This window comes from Aythya ferina (genome assembly GCF_964211825.1).
Source record: "Aythya ferina genome assembly, chromosome: 9".
NCBI lineage: Eukaryota > Metazoa > Chordata > Aves > Anseriformes > Anatidae > Aythya > Aythya ferina.
This window is the reverse complement of record NC_140305.1, coordinates 13799958-13825592: the sequence shown is the minus strand read 5'-3', so window position 1 is coordinate 13825592 and position 25635 is coordinate 13799958. Positions and strand designations below refer to the sequence as shown.

The 25635-nt window shown below is 44.2% G+C and overlaps 1 protein-coding gene and 1 long non-coding RNA gene across 7 annotated transcripts in view; both read right to left on the bottom strand.

Annotated features, from left to right (window-relative positions):
• Positions 1 to 17258, bottom strand: part of FARP2 (FERM, ARH/RhoGEF and pleckstrin domain protein 2) — a 74847-nt gene extending 57589 nt beyond the window's left edge. For all 6 annotated transcript variants that reach the window (XR_014695995.1, XR_014695996.1, XM_084529743.1 and 3 more), the window contains exons 1-2: positions 17165 to 17258; positions 12987 to 13207 (exon numbers count right to left, since the gene is read on the bottom strand). Coding sequence is in view for 4 of the 6 variants with exons in the window: in XM_084529743.1 (XP_084385869.1) it covers positions 12987 to 13187 (201 nt within the window). In the remaining 2 variants the exon portion in view is untranslated. The remainder of the gene's footprint in view (positions 1 to 12986; positions 13208 to 17164) is intronic.
• A 2035-nt stretch (positions 17259 to 19293) lies between these two features.
• LOC311441501 lies at positions 19294 to 22603 on the bottom strand. The gene is made up of 2 exons (XR_014695997.1): positions 22088 to 22603; positions 19294 to 21289 (listed from the first exon to the last, which is right to left on the bottom strand). It is a non-coding gene; the product is annotated as an uncharacterized lncRNA (long non-coding RNA).
• Between the last annotated feature and the right edge of the window lie 3032 nt (positions 22604 to 25635).

Sequence of the window (25635 nt, the reverse complement as noted above, 5' to 3'; positions counted from 1 at the left end):
GAGCCTTGAACATGAAAAGTAAACTCAATTATATTAAGATCCCTTCACATAGATGGAGGTGGTTTATTTTTTGTTGTTGTTGTTTTGTTTTGTTTTTTTTTTTCTGGTGCACTTTTAGTGATCTTCATAATGAAAAAAAATATTTCTCATGTTTTAGCAAATTGAAAAACGACAATCAGCAATTATACGTAGCAGTTACACTAAACTTGTTATTTCCTTTCTTAACCAGAAATACACAAACAATTCAGTGATTTTATAGCTCTGTTTATCTACATTCCTTTTGAAGTCTGTTAGATCTCTGTCCAAATGTAGTTTGATATATCAAAAACATTTCAAAACTCCTTATTAATTACGATATCATTAATGCCATGTATAAACAAAAACTGCATTTATGAATACAGGCTGTGCATTTAAACCGCATTTATTAGAAAGAAGGAAATAATACAAGATGGCAAGAAATATCATTCACTGACATCAAGATTTTCATGGCTAAAAGAAGAGGAACTTAAGGCTCTGTAATTCGTTTTTAATCCACAAGCTGGAAAAGTGAAGATAAAAAGTACTGAAGGAGGGGACAGTTAAGTTTCTTCAACTTTGATTGGAACAAATAGCTGATATGGAAATGGTCCCTGTCTTTACTGGGACCCTGTATCACTTCACAAAATTCACGTGCTCAACCAAATACTATTTCAATTTAGTTTTCTGAACAGTTAACAATTTAACAGTAACTGTAAGCTTTAATAGAAGATTATTTCATTTTTAACAGTTGGTGAAGAAAATTGTATTTTAAATACATGTATTTGTTTCGCTGGCTTTCATATACCGGCAGGTCCCAACTACAGCTTATTTTACTAAGACAACAGTAAAAAAACAGTTTAGAGTGCATTTAACAACTTGCAGAGCACCAGACATACAAATGTCAGTGGATTGGACCATCCTGTACAGGATCTTCCTGCCACTCCGTACCATAGCAGTTTCTACCTGTCATTTATCAAAGCCATCCTGATTTGTCCCAGAATTAAGTCAAGAGCTGCAGGAACCAACGCAGCACACAAGCAAGATTTATAAGCTGCTTCCAGTTTTCTAGCCACTATCAACTCATCCAAGGTAACTAAAAGAATTACTATTAGATTCCTGCCAATAAGACTACTCTGAGCCCACTTCCAAAGTTCAAGTGCCCACAGATACATAGCAAAAGGCATTTGAAAGGTTCCAGCTCGTCCTCTCACCCATTGTCTAGGCAATCTGTCCTAAGACAGGGCTGAACATCAAGGAGCTTGCATGGCCACAGCTGTTACACATCTCCTCCATGGCTAAAATAGTTGCTTCTTCTGACATCGATATGTTTAACTACCCCTGGCACAAGTTAAACACACAATTTTCTCTCCATCTTTCTTCCCACAGGTTGTTTTAAGCACTGCTTAGGATCGACTTGCAACTATGGGAAACCTGAATTAGTAGGGAGCATGAAATTACACACAGGTGGAAACAGAATGGTTTTCTGTGTGACTCTGGGAGAAGACGACTCCCACAGAAAGGACTCAAACCTCCTGAGTTAAAAAACAAAAGTGTGTATCACGGTATTTCCATATAGCACTGAAATCAAATTTACTCAAATATGGGTACTGCAAAATCAAACACAAATTTCTGAGTTAGTTTAAGGTCCATTATTATGCTGCATACTGGGCATAACTATAGCCCCATGAGCATGTTTTTGTTAAAAAAAAAATAATAATAATAATAAGACTCCCCCCATACTTTTTTTCTTAAGATTTCTGATTTTTTAAACTGAACCTGCAGCCAATTTAATCCAGAAATGTGAGCCTCTGGCTCATTTAATTAAGGCTGGCTTTAAAACCTGTGCTCATTTAAAGGTTCACGCAATGTTAGAGCACTTCACTGCCAAATGAACCAGCTCTACCTAACAAACATGCTTTTCCAGAGTGGCTAGACTTGCCAGATGCCTGAAAGTAGGAAAACAATCTTTTGTTGATGTGGGAAAAGATCCCCAAGAGGGAGGGAATTGTGTGAACAAGATTGGGAAATGTATACTTCGGTATATAGCATGGTAAATATGGTCCTAAGCTCAAAAAGAACTCTAGTGCTGAAGTATAAGGAGCATAGAAATAAGACACATCGTGCTTTCAAAGCCAGCATAACAACCGAGGATTGGAGAAACTGTTGGCAAGTGCTATGTACAGACAGCACATAGAAGATCCACCTGAAAATTACTGGGAGTCGAGCAGAAATTCACTGTCACTTTTATCACTTGGAGAGCAGAAAAGCCCATGCACACATCCCCAATGCCTTGGGTGCCAACGCTGCTCTAGACTTCCTAGGGAAAAACATTCTGAGGTTAAGTCACTGAGGTTCAAACTGAAGTTAAACACCATTGGAATGAGCTGATCAGGACACTGCTGCTCAAGATCCTGGTCCTTGACTGAGCGTGCTGATCTCCCGACCACAACCGCTCGCAGGCACTGGAAGCCAAACTTCTACAAAATAATTCTCTGGATCCGTGAGGACAGCAGCCTGCAGCTGTAAGGAAGGATGAGATAATCATGACTTCTCCCTCCTGCTTCCTCCCAGGCTTTAAAATTTAGGTGGTTGTATGACACATTAGCATGTCCCAGCTACGTCCCAGCTATTCTTCTCCCCTCACAGCCTTCGGAGGACAAAGGACAACGTGGCACCAAAGTTCACACTTGCCAAACGCCAGCGACTGCAGCAGCGTAGGCAGCAGCTGCCCTGGGGTGGCAGGATCCCTACAGCAGAGGGATCACAGCTGTGGAAATGACAGAGAATTGTGCTGCTACCAGTAACGCTGGGACAGTATTTACAAGGCATACTACTTCATAACATTTTTAAAAGGCTGAGTAACACCACGCTGACAGCCTTTATTAAACACGGATCGTACACCAAGGATTCCGCCTGGTCAGCTCGCTGGTGATGTGCTCCACAGGTGACTACAAAACCAAGACCAGATAAAAGTGCACAGTTATAAACAAGGGCTGCTGCCACAATGGACAGCATGCCATCGTTAGCCATCCTCAAAATAAACTTTTCCACTTCAAGAAGCGAGGGTACATAATGCAACATCTCAGTACCCGCTTTGTTCACGCAGGCCGCAAAACAGCACAACCCAAGCTAAGAAATCAGAAGAGGTTGGGGATCTCTGTATTTCCCCCAGCTCTGCCACTGACAAGGCTCTACTCAGCTGTGCAAACACCACGTATCCCACAGCTCTTCCCTTTAAGATGCCACTCCACTCAATGCATGTACACTGTGCGCCCTAGGAACCTGCACAGCATCATTTTGTATTTATCTACAGATAGCTATATAAAAAAATAATACTATTTTAAGACACTTCAAATATAGACAATGCTTTGCTTCTCTTTGTTCACACCAGATTACTAAAATTGCAGGTCTTTTTCCAGCAATTATGCTTTGGAGTCAAAACTATCATCCAAGCCAGCACCAACAAGACTGGACCCAGGGTTTCCTTGAGGGGCACAATGATACTCCAGACATCTTTTGGCATTTTTGTCCACTTACCTAAAGTCAAAACATGAATGCACGCCAAGCATCAGCAGTTGAAATCCAGATCTGACCAGGCTAACACCCATGCTCGGCAGGGGTCAGACAAATAATCCGACAGAGCCAACAATCCAGAGCTTTTCATAAATGTAGCAGCTTGCTAAAAAAGACACAGACTGCATAGGCAAAGCTACTTCCCCATAATATCTCCCTAATGTGCCCTGAACAATCGAGGAGGATCAACCTCAGAGAAGATGCTATACTTGTTTTACCTCTACCTTCCCACATGAAGTACCAAAAAAGGCTGGCATGCAGCTGTGAGGAAGCCTACTGCAGGGGAGTATTTTAAAATACTGAGGAAATGGAAAGATCATAAAGGATTCTCTACACAAAGCAGGTATTTCACAGGAAGGGCTCAAACTATCTTTTCGTTACAAACACCTGTACCTAATTTAACCTTTCTGTACCTAATGTAACCTAAATTGTACTCATTGTCCTTACCTCACTCCTCAATGTACTTTGAGCAGAGTATCGACACGATGGCAATGGGTTAATAAATACCTATCGCCAGATTAGATAAGGCTGAAGCTCTGTTAACTTTCCCACCTCCTGCAGGAGACTTTCCTGCTTCTTTGGCTTTGGGCTGCCTTCCCCAGTCTGCCAGAGCAGCAGACGGAGGGGCACAATGCGAACACAGGATGGTTTGGGTTCAACTACTCACAGGAGAGCTCTAACAAGGAGCTTCTACAAGGAAGGCTTTGGGGTTTTTCATTTTTGGAAGACACATTTTACCTTTTCCACTTTGAGTCAGGGCTCCATCGAGCACCGTGCCTAAGCACCCTGCCAGAGGAGACAGCAGGAGCAGAAAAGCAGCTTAAGGAACAGAGAAGCCAAACATGTCAGCTCAGATCTCTGAGCTGGGAAAGTGCACCTGCAACCAGCATCTCCCAGCTCACCAAGGACCTTCCCGAATCACTTGTGGAAACATCAGTGTGAGCAGGTGTTAATAGTTAACTCGCTTCATCCCACATTCCTCCATCGCAAGGCTGGGAAGAAACAACTTCTAATGATAATGACTCTGGTGATGTTTTCAAACCTGCTTTCACAATAGTGATAGCACTCCAAAAATAATAATAATAAAATAAAATAGCGAACCAAAGAACCAGAAGTGTTCTGCTATAGGTGGAAAGAGATCCCTTTGGAGTAACGGAGTAAGGCACCTCACATACAGAGAGCCTGACCTGCATCTCCCCTCCGCCTGTTTCAAATCTGTAGATTTCAGCCCCGCGAGTCAGCCCCTCAATACCCAATGTCACAGTTTTAAAATGTCATTTGCACTCAGTATCACCATCACAGCACAGTTTTTCACACGATCAGTTTATATTCTCACCTTTTTACACATGCAGGCAACGTTCAAGCCCTTGCCAGCAGTGTTTCGTTGCAAGGAAGCAGATGGCACGAAGGCACGCTTTTGCAACCCTGTTTGTTTAAATGAAACGTTCCCAAGGTTGTGTTTCTCCGAATGTAGCAGGATATCAGCAAGCTCCATCCTTGCTCAACATCAAGTCCCTTTTTTCAGTAGACACGGACCAAAAATTGCTCTGAACCATGTCTTAGCACACCGTATTTCTGTAGCTGCCTTCAGCTGACCAGGGTTGGCTTCGTTTTTTGTTTGGTCTCCTTTATTCTCGCTCTTTCAGGCGCTATGTATTCTACAGGATTATCCATCTCGGGGGCACCGCTGACCACCCAGCTCTGCACGCCGCCACTCAGAGAAGGCTCCCTGACAACCACAGGCCTTTTTGCTATACAGAATTTCTTACTGTTATTTCGATAGAATAGCCTAACACTAATTTCAGCTGACTTTGCCCATCTTTCATCACTAGATTGTGAAAAAGAAATGAACATCTGCATTCTGCAGCAGTGTTTAAGAGTCTAACATAGCATTGCCTTTGTTACTGAGCAAGACACGTTATTGAAATTAGTAAGGAAGGTAACAGCATTTTATTTTATTTTTTTACACAGTTTCCATTTTTAAATAAAACATGCTGAATTAGATTGTGTATTAGTCACTTTGGAAACCATTTGGAAGGAATTGAACAGAAGAATTGTATCAGTGCACGTACGTCATTATGAAGTTATGCATTGGTTTACCTATCAGATCTCTTTCAGACCGAGTAATTCCAAGCAGGAAGTTCTCAGTGTGCTTACAGCAAATGAAAGGAAGCCCAAGAAGAGTTTAGCTCTATACCAACTCTGTGTTAAGCTGAGTAAATGCAGCTCTTGTACCATCCCTCCAGTCACCCTTTTGAATTCATGTGAGAAGAGGTTCTCATCTATGCACATCCTACATAACGTATCACAGCCATACATCTATACATCTACATCTATAGTGCAAGGACTGTGATAACACTTGACGACTATTTTACTAAATGTTTTCTGGGTTCTAAATCACTTTACATGCATGTAAGCTTTAATGGACTTTTCTTACAGGAATATTCAGATTGTTTCTCCTTTGCTGAATTGTAATTCAATTTTCTTTCCATATACTGGGACACTTATCGTTAAAAGAACTGCAGAAGTTGTTTCTATAATATAAATTAAATTCCTATCCTCCCTTTAAAAACAGGCTGTCAATGAAATGGCTACGGTTTTACCTTTCCCCACCCAATACCACATTCCTACATAGCATCAAAAGAGTCAAGCACCCGAACACAAAATAACAGGTTTTGGAAGTACAGAGTAGAATCAAACGGTACACGAACTGCAAAGCTTCAATTACTTTCTTTTTAAACCCTGTAATAACTTCGAATTTTAAACAGTGAATTACTAACTTTCACTACTGAGGTCAGACAAAAATAAGTTCTAAGGCACCTTATTTGCCATATTTAGGGCAGTCAAAGCAGAGCAATGACAAACATCTGGCCATGATTCTTTCTGGAATTTTGACTATTTCTTTCTACCATTTTTTTTTTTCAGAGAAGAAAAACACTGAGCTTACTAATACAGCATTTTGATTCTTTCAGCATAGCGCTTAATAGGATTCAGAAGCAGTCTGTCCTCCCACTTCCCACATATTTAAGCTGTTAATGCTTCTACAGCACAGAGGGGAAACAAGCCTTGACGAAGCGAAGGGCTAAGTACACGAGCAGGGAGCAGGGGAGAAGGCACAGAAGCAGACTCATGTCAGAGCTTCGCCCGCCAGGGAACCCGAGCCTGGCTGCCTCATCCTACAGGGAAGCCCCCCGAGCACAGATGCTGCAGAGCCACAGGAAGGATTGCCCTTCGGAAAATGACTTCAGAATAAATGTTTTCCAGCTCCCGCTACATGCTTTCTGTTCCTAACGGGTGCATATTTCTTAATTATAACTCCTCAGTAGCAGCGTTTTGCAGTCACCGAGTTTGCATAACGTATCCTTAAGCCCTGATGAAATTTCTTAAGGTCAGTCACGGCGCTGGAGGGAGATCCTGATAAGCAACACTTCACATCGAGAGCATGCTGAAAACGCTCCCTTCAAACCACAGGAAATGACAGGGTATGTACAAGGCTCAGATTGCTTCCTCCACAGCCCCATAAACGCTCCTCAAGCCCTAACCCAGTTCCTGATTTCAGGGCCTCCGACTCCCAGGGCTCCAGCAGCTGCTCCGGAACAACCAGGAGCAGGAAAAGCACAGCTTCCGTGACACTTTAAATTATAGATTAAATTACAGATATGTTTTTAGATTACAGATAAATTTTTAAATTACAGATAAATTAATTTACAGATAAATTACGGCCTGCAAACGGCAGACAAACCAGAATAATGAAATGTAGGCCTGGCATAGAAACGTGAAGCAATTCTGCAGCCTAACAGTGAAAATTGTAGATTTAAATAAACAAAGGGAGAGTCATACAGCTGCCCAGAAGACAATATCACTGCTAGACAGAGTAAGTGGCAGGCCACCGTTTTCCATCTCGTGCAGAAAAACACACATTAATTCCTTAGTTGTACAACAGGAGGACTTGCACTGAACAGCAGTAAGCTCAAAAGCAGACACAAGCAGGGAGGGGGCAATACTTAATGAGAAAATACAGGGAATACAGGGAAGTGTAACCTTACTCGACTACAGCATCTTCATAACCTGCAGGGAAGCCCCGTCCTTCCCTGCTGCTCACCCCACGCATGCCAAAAGAAGGGAGCCAAATGGCACAGCACGGCAGGTACACACAACACACCATGAGCTTCAGTTTGTAAGAAAATGAGATGCAGCCATCTGCAAGAAACTAAGCCACATTCAAGGAAGCAACAGGCCTGGTAGAAATGCATGAAAAGGAAAGAAAAAAAAAAAAAAAAAAAAAAAAAAAAAAAAAAACAGCAACAGAGCGTTTTCCTGAGGCTTCAAGTTCTGTGGCACGAGAACACCTGCCCTGGCCTTACTCACCATGAAAACCCCGAGCAATGCTTGACTCCAGATCACAGGGAGACCACGGGACATAACAGAAAGCCCAGCCCAGAAAACACAAGCTAGCTGAAATGGAAAGGTGAATTCACACCAGCATAAAGCTAACACCGTAAATTATCATGGCGCATAACACGAGGATATCCTTAAGTTTTACTTAGGCAAGTTACTTCCTTATATTAAAAAAGAAAAAAAAAATAAAAAGAACAGACTTAACTGTTCAAAGCAACCTGACAAAGAACAGCATGAAACAGAAATTCTACTTTAAGTTTTCCCATTGAACAAAGCAGGCAGAACCACCTGGTTTTGCTGTGCTATGATTCCATTATGGCTACTACATTTTTATGGAATTCATCTGCAAGTTGGGAAAAATGTAGAAAAATATATTGTAACATAGCACAAGTATTTCTCACTAACTTATTTTATTTTATTCTCAAGTAGAAGGAGAAGCATATACTCAGCAGAAAAAGTGCTAAGTTCTACCCAAAAATAGCTTGGTAAACTTTAAGTATAAAAACCGAAGCCCCTTTTTCCAGGACACTTATTCGCAGCATTAAGCCTAATTCATGTAAGAAAGGAAGCATATATATTTCCTACATCAGGAACAGGATATAGGCCAAATATTTAACACCACATTACAGCAGCAATTCCGTTCAACATCTTATAAGCTAGTGCAAAGAAAAAACAGGGCCAGAGAGAGGCAAAGACCCAAAATAAATATATGACATCAGAGAAAACAGTGAGAAGATCTGGAAAGTTTGATCCGTTCCTTGTGAACTAAACCTGATGTTACACTTACATAGATTTTAAACCAGTATCTGCCTCCTGTCTACCATCAGTGTGGCACGGAAATAAAGGGCATTGTTTGTCCAACAGATACACGTGCTGCACTGTCTTTGACAGCCCTTATGTGTATCACCATAATACACCCCACTTGCAGCTCTACTGTAGATCTATGCAAAAACTTTCAGCAACTCTAGAGCACAGCTTCCTATAGCTGTAAATTCCTGCAGCCTGAGTTGCCCTTTGTTGCAGCACATTTTGCTGTCGTTCAGAACCTGCACCAGACAAGTACAGTTTCACCAAGTGGTCATTTCGGCAAATTAAACCCAGCCCAGACCATTCCATTTATTTTTATGCTGATCAAAGGCTTCCAAGTTTAATCTGTTAAGAAATTTGGAAAAGCTGGCAGAACTTCTATTGTACAACCCTGCTTACTTTGAAGTGTGCCCACGATCTGAATTAAATTGAACTCTCCAACCATTCATCTAGGAGTCTGCAAAAGCACCCATTTGGACAGACTTAGCTCTGAGGGAAGAGGACAGGTGCCCCTTGACATGGAAGTTCTGAACTACGTAAGCTGAATGTAAAAAGGAAAAAAAATATATGGAAACAATACTCCAGTCTAGTTTTGAATGCATTATGTTTCAGTCTCTTTACTGTTTGGGAGGGAAAGGAGAAAGGATAAATACACAGTTTTCAGTTTTCTGAACTCTTATAAAACATTTAAGCTCCATGCTTGAGCATTGAGGACAGATTCCCCAGAAAGGAGTTCTGCCTCTATGTGCTTTAAAGAATGGCTCTCTCTTACTGATTAAATAAATTCATAATTAAAAAGAAAACCTGACAATACAGATGGTTAGTAAGAACAGAGGCAGTGGATCTCAGACAAAAGACAGCGGATTTTAGCTGCGCTGAACCTTTAACACACTGTTCTAGATAGAAACAACAACACAAAGGAAAGATTTCCTTTTTATTTTATCCTTGTCCCATTAGTCATGCCATTTTGTCAGTCCCTTTTTGCTCTTTGGTGAGTTAAAAAACACAAACAATTGGAAGAGCTGCCAAACCAGGGCATCTCCCAGCACCTGCCACGACATAAGTAAATATTTCAAACGCGGGTTGGAGAAAGGAGGAAATGACACGGAAAAGCCTGTGAAGATTAGATCATTATGGCAGCTACTCTGTTTATCCTACACAGTTAAAATTGCTGGCGTGGACCATTTTCGGCAGCTTCCTAAGAGCTGTAGGAGATGAAGTTCCTATGCCATCTTCCTTGCAGCTCTGCAGAGAAAAGCCCCTCTCCAGGAGATGGCTACCGTGCCAATTCTGCTTCCAAAGACAAATTTTCTCAGTAAAAAGCTACTTCCCACAGATCTTAAAAACAGGAAGGAAAGTCCCTTTTTGCCTAAGATACATCTCCCTTAGATGGCAGTACCAACAGAACATATGAGAAAGGCTTAGTCTTCAGTCCTGCTTCCCTTTAAAGACTTCTCTACCTGCAGAGCTTTTAAGAAATTAGCTGAGAAAAACCGTGAAGGGTTCTCTCTGATAAATTTCTATATGCAGTCAAGGTCCGCCTTTAACCAGTAAGCGGTCGTGCCTTGCTTGGGAACACCACGTTACCTTCAGGTTACCTGCCCACGCTGAGCTCTGGCGCTGGGAACTCGTTGCCTGCTTCTGGGAGGCCCAGACAAGCTACGCAGCACATTCCTGCTTTACACATTCACATCTTTTCATATTCGGCCCTCCACAACAGAGCTCTTGTCCTGCCACACTAAGTTATTGCTGACCTAGGCCAACAAACACAAGCCACACGAAGTAGGTAGTGAAGACAACGTGACCTCTCATTCCCAGACCCAGCTGAAATAAGCTTGAAAGCAAAGCGGAGTGGGCAAGTGTCACGCAAGTCAGAGCTTCAATCCCTCTAGGACAGCAGCTTCATCATGAATTTACTCACTGCTTTTTCAAAAAGCTATCCACAAATAGGTGCCTACAGCATGACCGACTTCTTAATGCCTCCCCCTTAAACCCCAAGAGAAAAAAAAAAATCAGTTTTCCATCAAAACCAGCAGTGATTTGCAAACCCTGCTATCCCACCAGGCCACGGAGACAATTAGGAGGTAGGGGGGTTGCAATGTAATACCTCGTCCCCATTTGACATCACATTTTTAGACAAAAGCGAAAGATATAGGCAGTATGTCACTAAGACTCATTAATGGTACAGCTGATGACTATGGAGCTTTCTGTGCTCAGTGACCTACAGACAAAATCATTCCTTTTCCTTACTGCTTACAGGAGGCAGAAGTTCCTAAGCTGTTCAGTTCTGACGGACTTCTTAAAGAAGAGCGGTATGGTATTAGCTTCTGCCTCAGCAAGCTAGTTGCACAAATTCGGGTGTTTCTGTGGATTTCATAACCAGAGAGAGCTTTCCAGGTAAAAGGAGAAAACAAAAATTGCTCACAATTAAGGGAAACCTCTTGTCATGATGGAGAAAAAATAAAAAATAAAAATAAAAAAAAAAAACAAAAAACAAAACAAAACAAAAAAAAGGCAAAAAATGAGACCAAAAAGGTACTGTGACCCACTCAGAGAATGGAGCTGAGTCCCCACCAGCAAAACCCCCAAGGACTTTGATAGCAGAGATAAGCAATTAGCCATTGCAATAATGGAGTGAGCTAATACGGAGTAAGTTTTAGCTGTGGAGAAGACCCAGTAACATCCTAGAGACCATACAGTGCCTCTGAAGGAGGCAGCCAGCTGAAGGAAAGGAAGGAATAGGAACAGAAACTAGATTAGTGGTCAGACAGGCGAGACTGAAGTATGACCCACAGCAGTCCAAGACCAAAAATGTAAGAGCAAGGAATTAATGGTTTTGGCATGTGGAACGTGATGTTGACACAAATATCACATGAGAAGAGTAGACAAAAAGTTGGTACAAATACGACAGGGAAGAGAAGGAAAGCATCTATGCTAAAGCACAGATAATTTCTGTTCATTCACATAAATAAAAGGGGGAACTAGCAGTTATAAGCTCTTCATGGATATTTTTACAGCTCATGGTAAGCTTGCAGTGATTTGCAAAGGTACAAGGTTGTTGCTTTCATTTTTTAAATCAAAAACACAAAAGCTCCAATACCTTAATCAATTTGAAAAAAAGAAAATAGATCACACTTTAAGAGAACCACAGATTTTTATTTTTTTTTAAAGCTATTCTCACAAAAAAAAAAAAAAAAAGAATTGTTGGTGTTCTGTGTTGTAAGTAAAGGACAGATGGTTTTGCTGTAACCTCTGTGTCCTCAGGTGGAAGGATACAGACAAAGCCTTACACAACCAACAAAAAAACAAACAGATTTCATGTTTGAGAGTTGAACAGTCAGGCAGCAATCCATACAAGACAGGGCAAAAAGCTGCTGTATTTCTTTAGAGTTCCACAGACATCATTCTTGCTCCACTTGGTAAAAACCTGTTTAAGTCTGTGCAACAAATTAAGGCTACAATTGCTAATTATAAAGTAAATTTTATACTAATATAGAATATCCAATAGCTGAGTATCTTCACTAGCCTATAAATGTTTTCTAACAATAATTCTTCAAGCAAGCAAAATTAAAAGTCTGAGGTTAATGCTGAGTATAAAACAAGAATTTGAAGAGCAATTTTTTTTTTAATAGAACTACCCTGGTTTGGTTTGTATTTCTTAAGGCAGATTTTCCTGATTGTTAAGCAAGCAAATTTTTAAATACTGATTTTCGGAAACACTGCTACCCGTCTGGTTCCTCTCTCTCCAAGTGTGAAAGCAAGCAAAAGCTTTCTGATATGAACTTGAAGAGGATACAAACCATTAAAACAATTAATGAAAAGTAGCAATTAAAAAATCCCTTCTGCCCTCCCAACTGCCAAAGCTACAAAGATGCACATGGCTCAGGAAGCGAGAATAATTTGGCACAAGACATTTGGTGTTCCCCCAACACAAGCAACAGTCAAAACTTCTTGTTAACAGCATGTGCTTGTATTGAAATAAATGTCCGTTAAAAATGCAAATATCTGTTAAACGAGATTTTAAAAAACAAGATGTCCTACTCCACTACAGGTAAGTAGGCAAATGCCCTACAGGAGTCTTTATTCAGATACTGCCCCAAAACGTCCCAGCTCTGTACAGCAGAAGATCCTGTAGGCTTTACATTATCCAAAGCTAAGTGTACTTGAAACCAGGTTTAAAACTCTCTTACCTCGATGTCAAGTACTTCCACTGTGTTGTCCAACATCTTAATTTTGACCTGCAGATCCTTCTCATGCGTTTTGGCAGGTGACGACATTGCAGTCGAGAGATTCTGTCCCGGCTCCAGGGTGCTCACTCCAGAGTTCTTCTGGACACCCAAACGAGAGCCAGGAGTCTGTAGGACCCTGTACGTCCCTTCTATCTCTCCCATTTTTCAACAGTGAGCAGAGCCTAAACAAAAAGTAGAAGAAAACAGAGAATTACAGCCTGAACACTAATATTCCCACGTGAAAATACCATTGATGCAGCATCACAAGCACAGCCCTTATTGAATGCTCTTCACCCCACTATCAAAACCAGTAATAAATCTGATGAAATGCTGGTCAAAAATCCAGCTGCTGGGAAGAAAACTTTGTGGTGAGAAAAACACCAGTTCCAAAACATGGTTATAAAACAGTATATTCCAACCTGTGCCCTCCTGCCTCCTCTCACACTGACATTTTAATTTCTGATCAATTTTCGTGCCGATTCAGCTTGCTGTACCCAAGTCGCCACAAATGGCACAAGCACTGCTGCCAGCACAGGAGAAGACATCAGGAACAGCCAGCCAGGGGTTTAACACCGGGCTCTTCCTTCAGCGGTACCTAACCACTTACCCGACTGCACTACAGCCAGCCCACACCCTGAGATAACAGGAGCAATTACCTTTCTTCATCCCTTAAAACGATGACTCATGTAAAACTGTAACTACTTCAACCAATGCACGCAGCTCAGGGCCGTCATAACGCAGATTTCTGTGGCAGATAACTGTTCTTAATCTCATGAGCAAACCTGCGCTGTGCCCAGATTAAGTCAGTGGGCAAAAATCTCAATTGCAGAACCCCGCTGCAGCTCAAATAGCCCAGCCCTGCCCTGGCTTTCATGGTTCGGTGGCAGCCACTGCAAGCAGAGCAGATGTTTAATTTAACAAGGAACAACAAAAAAAAAACCTCAGAGCTGTTGTTTGTGTTCCCAACCCAGCTCAACGGGACCAAACACTTGGGGCCACGTCTTGTGCAAGGAAAGGGACACGGAAAGGAGAGCGAGCTGCTCGGCGGCACCCAGTGCTCAGGCTGCCAGCCTGCTCCTGGGGAGCAGCACACAACTCCTCGCTTGCTTTGCCATAGACCTGTGTCGTCTAGAGAGGGGAAAGGCAGAAAATGAAAGCGCTCCTTTGGCTCTCTGTGCTTTGCGCAGGTAGGAAGTTTTAACGCCTCAGAGCAATGGGGCCAACCTTCAACATCATTTCAAATTAGTATTTTAGGCTTTAATCCTTGCACTTGTAAAGAGAACATGAGATAGCTCAAGTATCAGCATCCCGCTTGTGGACTAGCGAATCTGAACCCTGTAACTGAAATGCACAGAAGGACTTTGCTCCTGCTAGTCTGAAGCTTAAAAGCAACTGAAGTTGCCCAAAATTAGTTATAAAAAGCCCCACGAGGGTGCTTATTAGACAACTGCTCTTAAAATTAACAATGCATAAAGACACTTGTCCTGTTCTAAATGGACAAGTACCAGAAGGAGCAGACGCCGGCTGTTTAAAAGGAGGAAGGTGCAAGCAGGAATAGCCGTGGAGACACGAGCACAGCCCTCCTGCGGGGAGCTGGAGCTCCCTTAGCAGCAACTCCAGCAGCTTCCACATCGGCTGAAGCTAGACGGTACCTGAAGGTGTGTAAAACAGGCGGCCAAACTCCAGAATAAACCAGGAGCTCCAGCGTATTTTTACGAGCTTTGTTGATAAGGCAGGAAAGAGAAAAGTCATGTAAAACACAAACTGCAGGTGGCAAAGTCCTTCCCCCTCACAGCTGTTAACAGGAAAAGTGAATTCAACTGGGTATGTCCTCACAACTTGCTGGTGACACGATCCTCAACACATTCACCACTGCACCAGTCCACAGACAGGATCTATTTGGCTTTTTAGGGTCTAACAAGCACCTAGGCAGGAAACAGGCTGCGTACAAGGAACCCAGGCTTCTCTGGAAGAGGATTTCCCTATCCATTGCATGGCGGTTGTGAGCATTCTTCTATGCCAAATGCCATTGCAATCACTAAAAAAGCCCCAAACAGACCGATCCAAGCACTACTTTCAGTTGCATCACTGCTTACAGCCACACACCCTATTTGTTCTTTACACTGGCAGCACGCTGGCTGCTATTTCTTAATCAGAAACGCTGCGTTACAATTTATGAAGCATTTCAGTTAAAGGGACTATTGAAATGAAAGGTGGAGGAAAATGAAAGCAGAAAGCTCAAGACAAACTGCAAGCACTGGGGAGAAAGAGAGGGCTGTATTTGCAGAGCAAAGTGTCCGACAGCAAGCGAGAGCACCTCCCATCCCAGGCAAGCCAGAACAAAGTCTCATCAACCTCTTAATCAATATAAAACTAAAATGCAATGTTACCACTGCATTAACAGTTCTAAGAAAACAATCTTCCTTGTATTCACCCACCCTAAACTTCTTTGCCTTGAGTGCTTATCCTGATAATTTCCCATAAATAGGGACCAGACATCAAAACTCAAATCAACTCCCCAAGGCACAGTGACACAGCAACTGTAACGCTCAGCCCCAAGCCAGCCTGAAAGAGCAGCTGGTAACCAAGCTTTGAAAAATTGACATCATTATGTACTTTTTGTTGCCTTTTTGAAATAGCTTCAAAGCTGCCATGAGTTTAATCTTCTGCTTTGATGGAATACATTTATTTTTCAGAAGCGAGACGGCGCTTTTCAGCCAGCAGTAGATCTGGAAAGGCAGCTTATACCGGAGGATATGGCTCCTCAAGATGCCAGGGGTTTTTCAAGGGGACTCCACTGAGTATGGTACCTCCTGGTCAGCGACAAAGTGCCACCACGATGCTCCATCTCTAGTTCCCAGCTCCTCGGTACGAGCAGGGTGACACGTGCCTCCGTTACACAAGGGATTCCAAGAGACCCGCGGCTGGTGAGACCCTGACAGAGCACTGAGGAAGCTCTCATCGGGAGAGGGGCCCTCTTGGACAGCTCTCAAAACAGGTCCCTTCACCTCACCAAGAGCAAGCTTTCACCTCGTACTCTTTTCACTAGAGAATAACCACCTGCTAACGCTACTACAGGCCATTTAGCACTGCCAAGCTGGCACCACCTGATGCATCAGGAATCCAACAACGACAGTGACTGAAGACAGAGATGATGAACACTGGGCGAAAGGCCCCCCTCTGCAGAGCACGTGCCTCTCCCTTCAGCCCAGGCCCCTTGCTCCCATCCCAAACGCCGTTCCCCCCGTTACCCTGACCCAATGCTCACTGCTCTCTCCCACCATGGCATCCTTGTGCCTGAGCCCACAGCTTCCCCAGGCTCCCTGAAAGGGGACGGACATGTGGGGAAGGCTGAGGACCACGGCTGGTCCCTGGGGCCAAGCGAACTGAACACACGGGAGGTGCTGAGGGACACCACTGTCCCTGCTCAGAGCCACCAAACGTGACAGCAGGCCCGAAAGCAGGCGGCTTCAGGGACGCTGCTTTAGCCGGTTACAGAAAACGGGAAGAAGAGCTGATTTCCACCGCTCCCCCGCCGTCAGCTCCTAAACCCCACCGCCAGATTAGCACCTCTGTGCACAGGCTGCTCCCCTGAACACCATCCGTGCTCCTGGTGAGCCCAGAGCAGTGCTCATGCAGCAGGGGCAGAAGGCAGGAGCTCTCCCCAAAACCCGGCCACGGCGGCCAGCGAGCACGGAGCCCTGTCAGGAGGCAGCGGGAACAGCCCAGCCGCGAAGGCACGGCCAGAAGAGCCACCACGGGAGCTTCCCGCGAGCGGCTGCAGCAAAACAGCCCCGCTCCTCCATTTTTGTTGTCCACAAACCCTCCCTCGCTGCCTGCTCCGAGCTCCATTACAAAGAAGCAAGAGCGGAGGAGCGAAGGAGGGGACGGGCCGGGAGTTACCCGGGATTTTTGGGGGGTAAATCTCTGCAGAAAGCGGGCAGGGCACGCAGCGGGAGGCTGCGGGGCACCGCCTGGACATCGCCTCCCGCAGCCCCCGGCCGAGGAGCGCAGCGCCACAGCGGGGGCCGGACCCCCCCTCCCCAGCACCGTGCCCCGCTCCGGGGATCCCCTCCGCAGCCCGGGGGGGAAGCGGGGGGACCCCCTCGGCTCCCCCCAAAGCCGCCGGCCCCGCTCACCTCCTGGGGCCGGCCGCCGTCCTCCCGCTGCCGCCTCGGCCTCGGCCTCCTCCGCCGCGGCCCCGGCCCCGGCCCCGCGGCGCCCGCCCCCCGCCGCCATTGGGCGGCCGCGCCCGGGGCCGGGCCGGGCCCTGTGCAGCCGGGAGGCGGGGGGCAGCGGCCTGCGGGCGGGCCCGACAAAAAGGGCTTCTGTCTGCCAGCCGAGGGGGAAGCGAGGCCTTTCGGCTCCTCCGGGCTCGGCGCCTGGATTCCCCGTGCCCACTCCAGGCCCCGGAATGCCGCTCCGAGCGGCCGCCGATGCCGTCTCTCCCTCCCCTGAGCAGAGGCGGCCCGGGCCCGGCAGGCGCTTTGCGGGGTTCCAGCAACTCGCGTCGACCCCAAAATCCGCCTTGGGCTTAATGCCAAGGACGGGGATCTTGTTACCGGCTGTCCGGCGGGCTTAGGGATTCCCAGAGAAGTCCAGATCCTACAGAAGGACCTACAACCGAGGCCAAGTCCTTCTCTCAGGCAGCTTGTACTCCTACTCCATCACATAGGGCTGCCTTATCCTTCTCTGCCCTGCGCTGCTGTTTAATTCATTCCAATACTTCAGGGTTTTAAGAGTGAAAAAAAAAGTGTGTTCTTCCAGCATGAAAAGTGCTGGGAGTCAGACCCTTTAAAGAAATGTTTACACCATATCCTTTCCCACCAGAGCTGAAGGGCTGTTGGCTCACCACAACAGCTGTCCCTCAGCCCTGCTTCTGAAAACAGAGCCATTAAACCACACAGCCAGGCACACACACATGCCCAGGTGCTCTGTTTAGGGATGCAAAACACAGACAAATCCCATTTACACAGATGAGTGCTGCTCTGGTGAGGATACCACTCAGGATATGCACCAGTACCTAAGCGCCAGGTGACAAATCACACCCATTTTACTTTGAATAATGAGCATCCCAGGTTTTTGTTCAGTTAACTTTCTTTCAGATATATTTTCAATAGGGACAGAAAAAGCCACAGCCATGCAGCAGAATGGTGGAGAAGGCAAGGGTGCTGCACTCACGTGTGGCTCCAGCACAGACATCGCCAAGGAGGCTGAAGACCCTCAGAACCTTCTCCTCCTCCCCAAACCAGCAAGCCCACCCCTCAGTAACACAGACAGGAACCAAATACTGCAGGAAATGTAGTGCACAATGAAGCGCACGTTTTTAAGTCTGATGTGCTCTGCCTGAACAGACTTCTGCACCCTCTGGATTGGCAGTTTGCTGAAAGTAGATGCCAAGGCTGACTGGTATCCGGCAGTCAGGAAAACAGCACTTCCTAAAAAGGACTGCCTTTGACAAATCTCCTCAGTCCCCCTGAGGGACCATGTCTCATTAGAGTTTGTTTTTCAAGATGTCAAACAAGAAAAATGAGGGAATCACTTGGATTTATCCAGGAAAGGATAGATGGCCAATAACACAAGACATGCAGAGCCACCCTCTATCTGAGAATTTGACCTTTTCACAACAATTTGAAAAACAAAACAGCATATGACTTTTGGATTAACAAAGCACATAAATCATGCAGAACAGCCCTTTCATCCTGGAGCAGCCTCACCACTCTCACCCACAGACGAAGTAACTCACAAAATTAATGAGTAATTCCTGATGAGCAACATTCTCATCTCTTAAAAAGAGAAAAAGATGCAAGATCTTTAAAATATGCATCGTTGTTCATTTTCCTTCAAAAACTGAAATGGAGCTGAAGAATCTCCTGTATGCAAAAAAAAAAAAAAAAAAAAAAGTTTGAAAAGTTGACAAAGTATACACATTTTAGATAACACCATCCATGAAAAAAACATTTGTCACTCTGGTAAACTGAAGCGCTTTCGTAACTGAAATGGATGTTTCAATACCCTGTTTTGCCTACCATTTGCATTGCACTTCCACAGGCAATGAAAACAGAGCAGTCAATTCTATTTGCAGCTTAAGAACTAATGCACTTTCATATCCTTTAAAGTACAGACACTGCAAAGTAATCTTCATTTCAGTCACTTATTTTCTTTAACATCTAAAAAAAGCACAAAGATTTTCTTCTGGCAGCTCTGGCTAAGTTGGAGAACAAATCCGATGTGATCACTTTAAAAGCAACACACCACAACAATTAAAGAGAGGAAGCAATAATTGCATATATAGTGAAGTCTTTAGAAGCGTCAACACCCTGCTGTTTACACTTCACTGTATATTGCTAACTTTTATTGCTCACACAAAACACACGTAATGTACCCAGCTGAAACAATCCAGTGATGAAAAGTTTGTGTGCTTTAAGTGTCCACGTACCCAGCACCCAGTTTGTACATGCAGCTCATTTCTTGCCTTTCTACCCACCACGGGCAAAAATTTATTCTTCATCATAGCCCAAGGAGTTTAGCAGGATACACAGGTATTCCTCCGAGACTAATTTACTTGCCTTCAGCCTGAACCTGAAGAAGTCTCCTCTTCATACCAGCATTCCCAAGTCTTCAGAAGAGATCATACACCCACGCTGATGTAGCAGCAGCTATTACTGCCTAGATGCTAAAACCTTTCTACAGCAGTTCCTGTTAGAGAAGTCACCACATGTTTTCGTTCCTGTAGCCACGAGCATATGACCAGGCTATGAAGGGACATGGCACCACCTGCCACTTCAGTTCCTTCACCATAAGCAGAGGAAGATACAAAAGAAACAAGACTCCGCTTTTACAAGCTAGAAGGAATGACAGAAGAAATGACAGCTCTGCACTTTGTGCTTATTGAATCAACAGCAAACGAAATGGATGGTGTGGTTCCAAATCCCAACCAAGTGGGGTACAAATAGGAAGTACTTTAGCAGGCTGAGCCTCTGACCTAACACAGTCTTTTACAAAGACATTTGGCTACTTGAACACACAAAACATGCTGAAGACATGGTGTTGATGAATGGACTTGAATGCTAAAGGAGGGAATGGATGCTATTATCCATCCACTGCACACTGAATCAGCAGGACGCAACTTCACAGCTGTCTGCACAGAAAAATAGAAATGCAAAGACCTATGAGTTTCCTTAAAGTTTGCCTTCGTAGGCAAACTTCGAGCATCCAGGCAGTACATTTGAACCATTTACATGAAGAGGAAGTTTAGGGAAGGAATAATGTAATTACAGTGACAGTCAGCTGTTGCTATTGGAAGGATACAATACAAGGACCAAGCACAATTTCATCCTTGTGAGATAAAAATTGATAGTGCATAACTCATTCATTCAACTGATGTTACAGATAATCTACGTAATATACTCCTCTTGGCTTGAGTGAGACAATTAGAATTACCCTTTCACTATAATACCATGTCACGTCTTTAATTATCCTTGGGATGAGGGTAGAAGAAGTCCTTCAAAGCAGACTTCTTATCCAACCGAGAATGACAGTATCTGGAAAAGCTTCTTGTTCAAATCATTCATCATGGCAGAGAGATATTCTGTTGCTAATGTCTTTAGTTCATATTTTCCAGTTACAAATTACCAACTTCTGTTTCTTAGAAGTCTCCTATTATGTAATAAAAAGGCAAGCAATTCCAAGAAGCTTATGTCTCCCTTTCTGCCTATAGTAAAAGATAGATAATGGTGAGAATGGAAACAATTACAATAATTTAAGCCATATGTATGCCATGTATTCCACACTTCCCCATTGTAACTGAGCTGCACGTAACTAGTTCACTTCTCTAGCCTAGTACTCTGTGACTATGAGAACATGAATAAGCACATCAATGCTGAAGATGCAAAGATGAATTGGTACAGATTTCATTGCAGGTAGGCCAGTCGAAGCATCAGGATCCCTGGATGGGGGTGTTCACAGAGCTCTGAATGCCATGGGTTGCTGCTGTTGTCCTACTTTGGTTAAAGCTAGTATAGGCATTTCGTCTTGTACTACAGTGCTCCTGTTACTGCCTGGAGATACTCAACAATTTGCTGCACACATCATTTCTCTGGATTGCCTTCCACATCAGCACTGACATCTCAGTAGACCTGGCTACGTGAATGGGTAGCTTATTGGTGATAAACAGTTACATCAGACCACTTCTCCGGTAGGAAAACCAAGCCAGCTCCAGCTGTTAGCCAGGGGTTGTTTTTTATTCACAAGCCAGTTGTACCCTAGATGGTAGGAAAACATGAGAGAGAAGAAAGTGAAATTATAGAATTTGATCAATACACCGACTGTCATAAGCAAAGGATGAAAGTATCAAGTCAAGGCAAAGAGGAATTGCTGCCAGTAACGGGAGATTTGATCCACATGATCAACACAAAGAATGAATGGCAAAGACAGAACAAGACCTATCATTTTCTGGAATCCCTCTCACACCGGGTTAATTTACTGTTAACAGTCACCTGGAGGTACTGGAGAAATAAATTCATACTGTAATGAACAAAGATACTTTCAAAAGTGACAGATATAATGTCAAAGGTACTCATCATTAGCAGCACCTTGCTAAACCAACTACAGAAACTAATTTCCATGCTATAGAAATTCAGGTGCAGAGGGGGTGTTCCACTTCCAATCTTAAATACCTCTGTCTTTCCACCCTCACCCCCATCATCACGCTATAGCACTTAGCACAAGGGGAATCCTTCAGGCTTTTTAGATTGCTCCCCGTTTGGGCATTTCTCAGGAGCCCACCTACACACGCTACCTACCCATGCCATTACTCTTCATAACGTGTGGAGTCTGCTAGCCTCACCCTACTGACCTTCAACATTACCCAATTAATTCTTTAATACAGCCATGGGCATTTACGTGTAGGAAAAAAATGTGCTAGTTTGCTAACAAAAAATAGTGGATGCAACACTTCTCTGTAATCGCCTACTCTGACTTTCATAATTGTATTTTAAGCTAAGTCTCCTGGTGAAAGTGGCAATTACGAGGGACAAATTAAGCACAACATATGTTCATACCTGCACGCACACACGCAGGCACTTGCTCCGCAGCTCCTCTCGGCCCGCCTGGCTGACTGGTCTGAACACGTTCTTCCTACCCAGGAGGTTCATCTGCAGCCAGCAGCACTTCTGGATCAACAGCACAAACCCCAAAGCAAACACAAGCTACAAGCTGCAAAGAAACATGGCTGCTCGGCCACACGCACTTACACAAAAGTCCAGGCAAAAACCACAAACTGCCACCGATTTGCTCCAGAGGCAGGTAGAGGTAAAAGAATAACCGAAGTCCAGTGGCATATTGCCCCCAGGTGGTAAACTCATCCAACTGCAGAAGAGCATAAATATCCCCCAAATTCCCTTAAATTTGCTTCAAACCAAGTCGTAAGATATTCGATAGACATTAGTCCTTTGACTGTAGCAGCCTAAATGTTACACTGACAGCAGTGAAACCATCTCTTCTGCAAGGGTGCAATTTACTTCTCTTTTCCACTTAAAACTTACAAGGTGACATTATCCAAGTACGCCTGAAGCAGCAAGGCCTAAAAAAAAACACACGACTTGGAGTTAGCAAGGCCCTCCCCCCCCCCCCCCTTTTTTTTTTTTTTAATCTCATTGAGGTTCATCTCATTTCCCTATCCATCAACTCAGTCGTGTTACCTGAGAGGAGCCACACAAGGCTCGATCCAGTCACAACTTGCATGGGGTTTCTAAGATCAACATCAAAAACTTCCGTGAGTGTTCATGGGGGGGGGGGGGGGGGGGGAACAAAACACTACCAAAGAGCAGCCACCAGAATGTGAAATTCTCCCCAAATATGAAATTCTAACACGATACAAAGCTCACTGCTGATTTTCACATCTCACTTCAATGCCAACAACTTTAGTCAGCAAAACTGCACAAAAGCCCAGTCATAGGGATGTTGGCTTCAAAAACAAAAAGTCTCTTAGGTAGGGAAGACAAAAAGCCCTAGTCCTAGTTGGTAGACAGGATCCTTCAAAACAAAAAGAGAAACCAAAGAACCACAAGCACTAATGCCTTGGTAAGCATGGCGATTATTCTGCTGTCAAAGAAACACGGCTTCAGAGCCTCAGTGATGCAGGCTAACTGAGCTACCTCACACCCTTCCAAAATAAGGTAACCAGCTGGGCACCTTCTAGCTAAACAGCAAGCTGTCTGATTCCTCTTTCTGGGCCCAAACCTCCACAAATGGTCCCAGCTATTTGGGCCGGGCAACGGAGCATGTTAATTCCTACTGATGCTTGAAAGGCTGAAACTGAACTTGGCCAGTGGCTCCACGTGGCCTGCCAGCCATCCTTGCAATGCCATTTTTCTGTATCTCAGTGTAAATGAAATAGGCAGCCTGAGCCTATTTGCTGAGCATGGAAGGAAGATTACAACCAGTTTTCTCGCTCGGATTATGAACTTTCTGACTTTGCTAGTCAGCAAGCGAACTGCTTCACCAAAACAGCCCTGCCGAGCCAAAATGCGTCTTCTCTCCAGGGGAAAAAATCTCTGACATTTGAGCAAGTAAATACTATGGGAAGAGTGACCTAGGTTTTAGGCTCTGCATTTTGGAAAAGCTGCTTAAAAGCGAATTAAACACAGTAATTTGCAATTCACCTGTTGTTTTTAATAAATGCAGGAGTGGGCATGTTCTGAATAAAGTATTTTACTGCCAATGCCTTTCCTTTTTCTTTTATTTTAATAAATACGATGCTTAAGCAGTATGGTACCTGTTTTAATAAGTATTTTGCATTAGCTATCAGGGTGTGTTTATTTACTCATTCTATAGGATACGCTGAGTTATCTTCACATAACATTGGACTTCTGCTTCCAACACAGGAATTTTCCCAGGAACTTTTGGCTTCTGCTTAGAAAAATGATGATTCTTTCTCTTTGTCCCATCAGCCTCAATTTGTTTCTCAATAAAAAGCAGGACAGCCAGCTTGAGGCACTTTAAGCAAGACAGCTCAACACAGTAAGCTGCTAATGGATGGCACGTCTTTTAACTCAAATCTTTCTGACCTTTTGCAATTACTTTTCCTTTATGTGACTTAACGTGGCTGAGCAGAAATTTCTGTCTGGCAACTTGGACCTCTCTCAGAATTCAGCCGTACCTTAAATCTGACGTGCCAGCCAGCAGTTACATCACCACTGAAGATACGTGTAAAACTGAGGATCTCAGGAGGGCTGAGACTAGAGCACAATTACCTGCATCAGTCCTACAAAGCCATTTATGCTGGGGTTCAAACAAAGTAAGCAGGAGTTGGCCCCAGGCTTGGCAGAGAGAGTGCTCTGCTCATTTTTTCCTATCAAGAAGCTCTGTCTTTCCCACAGCAATCAAAGCACTGCACTTCTTGCCTTGTGGGACTTGTTTCTTGCAGCCGAACAGCCTGTCTGCAGGACCGCCTCTGCTCTAGCCAGAGGTAGGTTCTGAAAAGCATGTTGTTCTCAGTCAGAGATCGCTGGACACCTCCTCTGTCTCGCTAGATTTACAGGAACTCATTCCTGTGGGTGGAAATGAGCTTGGTTTTGCATTTCAAGTACCGAAACGAAACCTGCAAACTTACAGATACATCAGAAGATCTTGCCTTGCTAAACACAGGAGAAACTCCCCAGCACACCTGAAACCGACACACCTCTAAGTGGCTGTGAGCCAGACCCAGATCATCCTATCGCCTCTGGACCACGCTGACAACAAAGCTGGCCATCAAACCAGTCCTTGGACAAACTTCTTCCTCCTCCTCCTCCTCATGCTGCCTCTGTTCTGTTTCTGGACTCGACCCAGAGTTACACCAAATCTGATTTCGTGGCACATCCTCTCACACGGTTAGTGCGACAACAGGCTGGTTTCTGCACCCTTCATATCTCCTTATCAAAACAACACACAAGCAGGCAACAACACCTCTGTTTCCAGATGATGAAAAGATCCCTTATAGCACTGGGTTCTGTGCCTGCGTGCTCTGGCAGCAGGGTGACACACTGAGAAGACAGCTAGTCCAGCAGGACAAGGCCACCATGCCACTGGCTTTGGTAAATATGCAGGGAAAATGTTTGCCTTGCTGGTAAGCTGGGCTGCATTCCCACCACCACCACACCTTCACCACCTTTTTTTTTTTTTTTTTTTTTTCTCGCCTTCTAGGATGCCTGAACGAATAGGAAGGATGCAGTGCAGCCCAGAACCACTACTTCCCATCTCCAGACACAAGAGACAAATGTTTTGGGAATGGGGCTCTAAAACAAGTTAACAGAAAAGCACATTTTAACTCTCCAGAGAAATCCACTCTGGAATTATTGCCTGCAGGAAAAACTCTATGGCAAGCTCAATTATAAAGTGTTTTAATAGCCCAAAAAAAAAACTTTCCTTCCACTTCAGGAATCTCTTAAGAGTTACTTTCTAGCTTTGCCCCAGTATGTGTCAGTAGGAGTCCATTGATAAGTTTGCCGTTTCCATGTGGGACACTCTGAAAGGAAGATCCATGCAATGTCTGTCTGGTCAACCACAAGATAAACAGCAGTCGCTGGTGCAAGCTACCTAAGGCAGGAAGCTTTGCTGCACTCACACC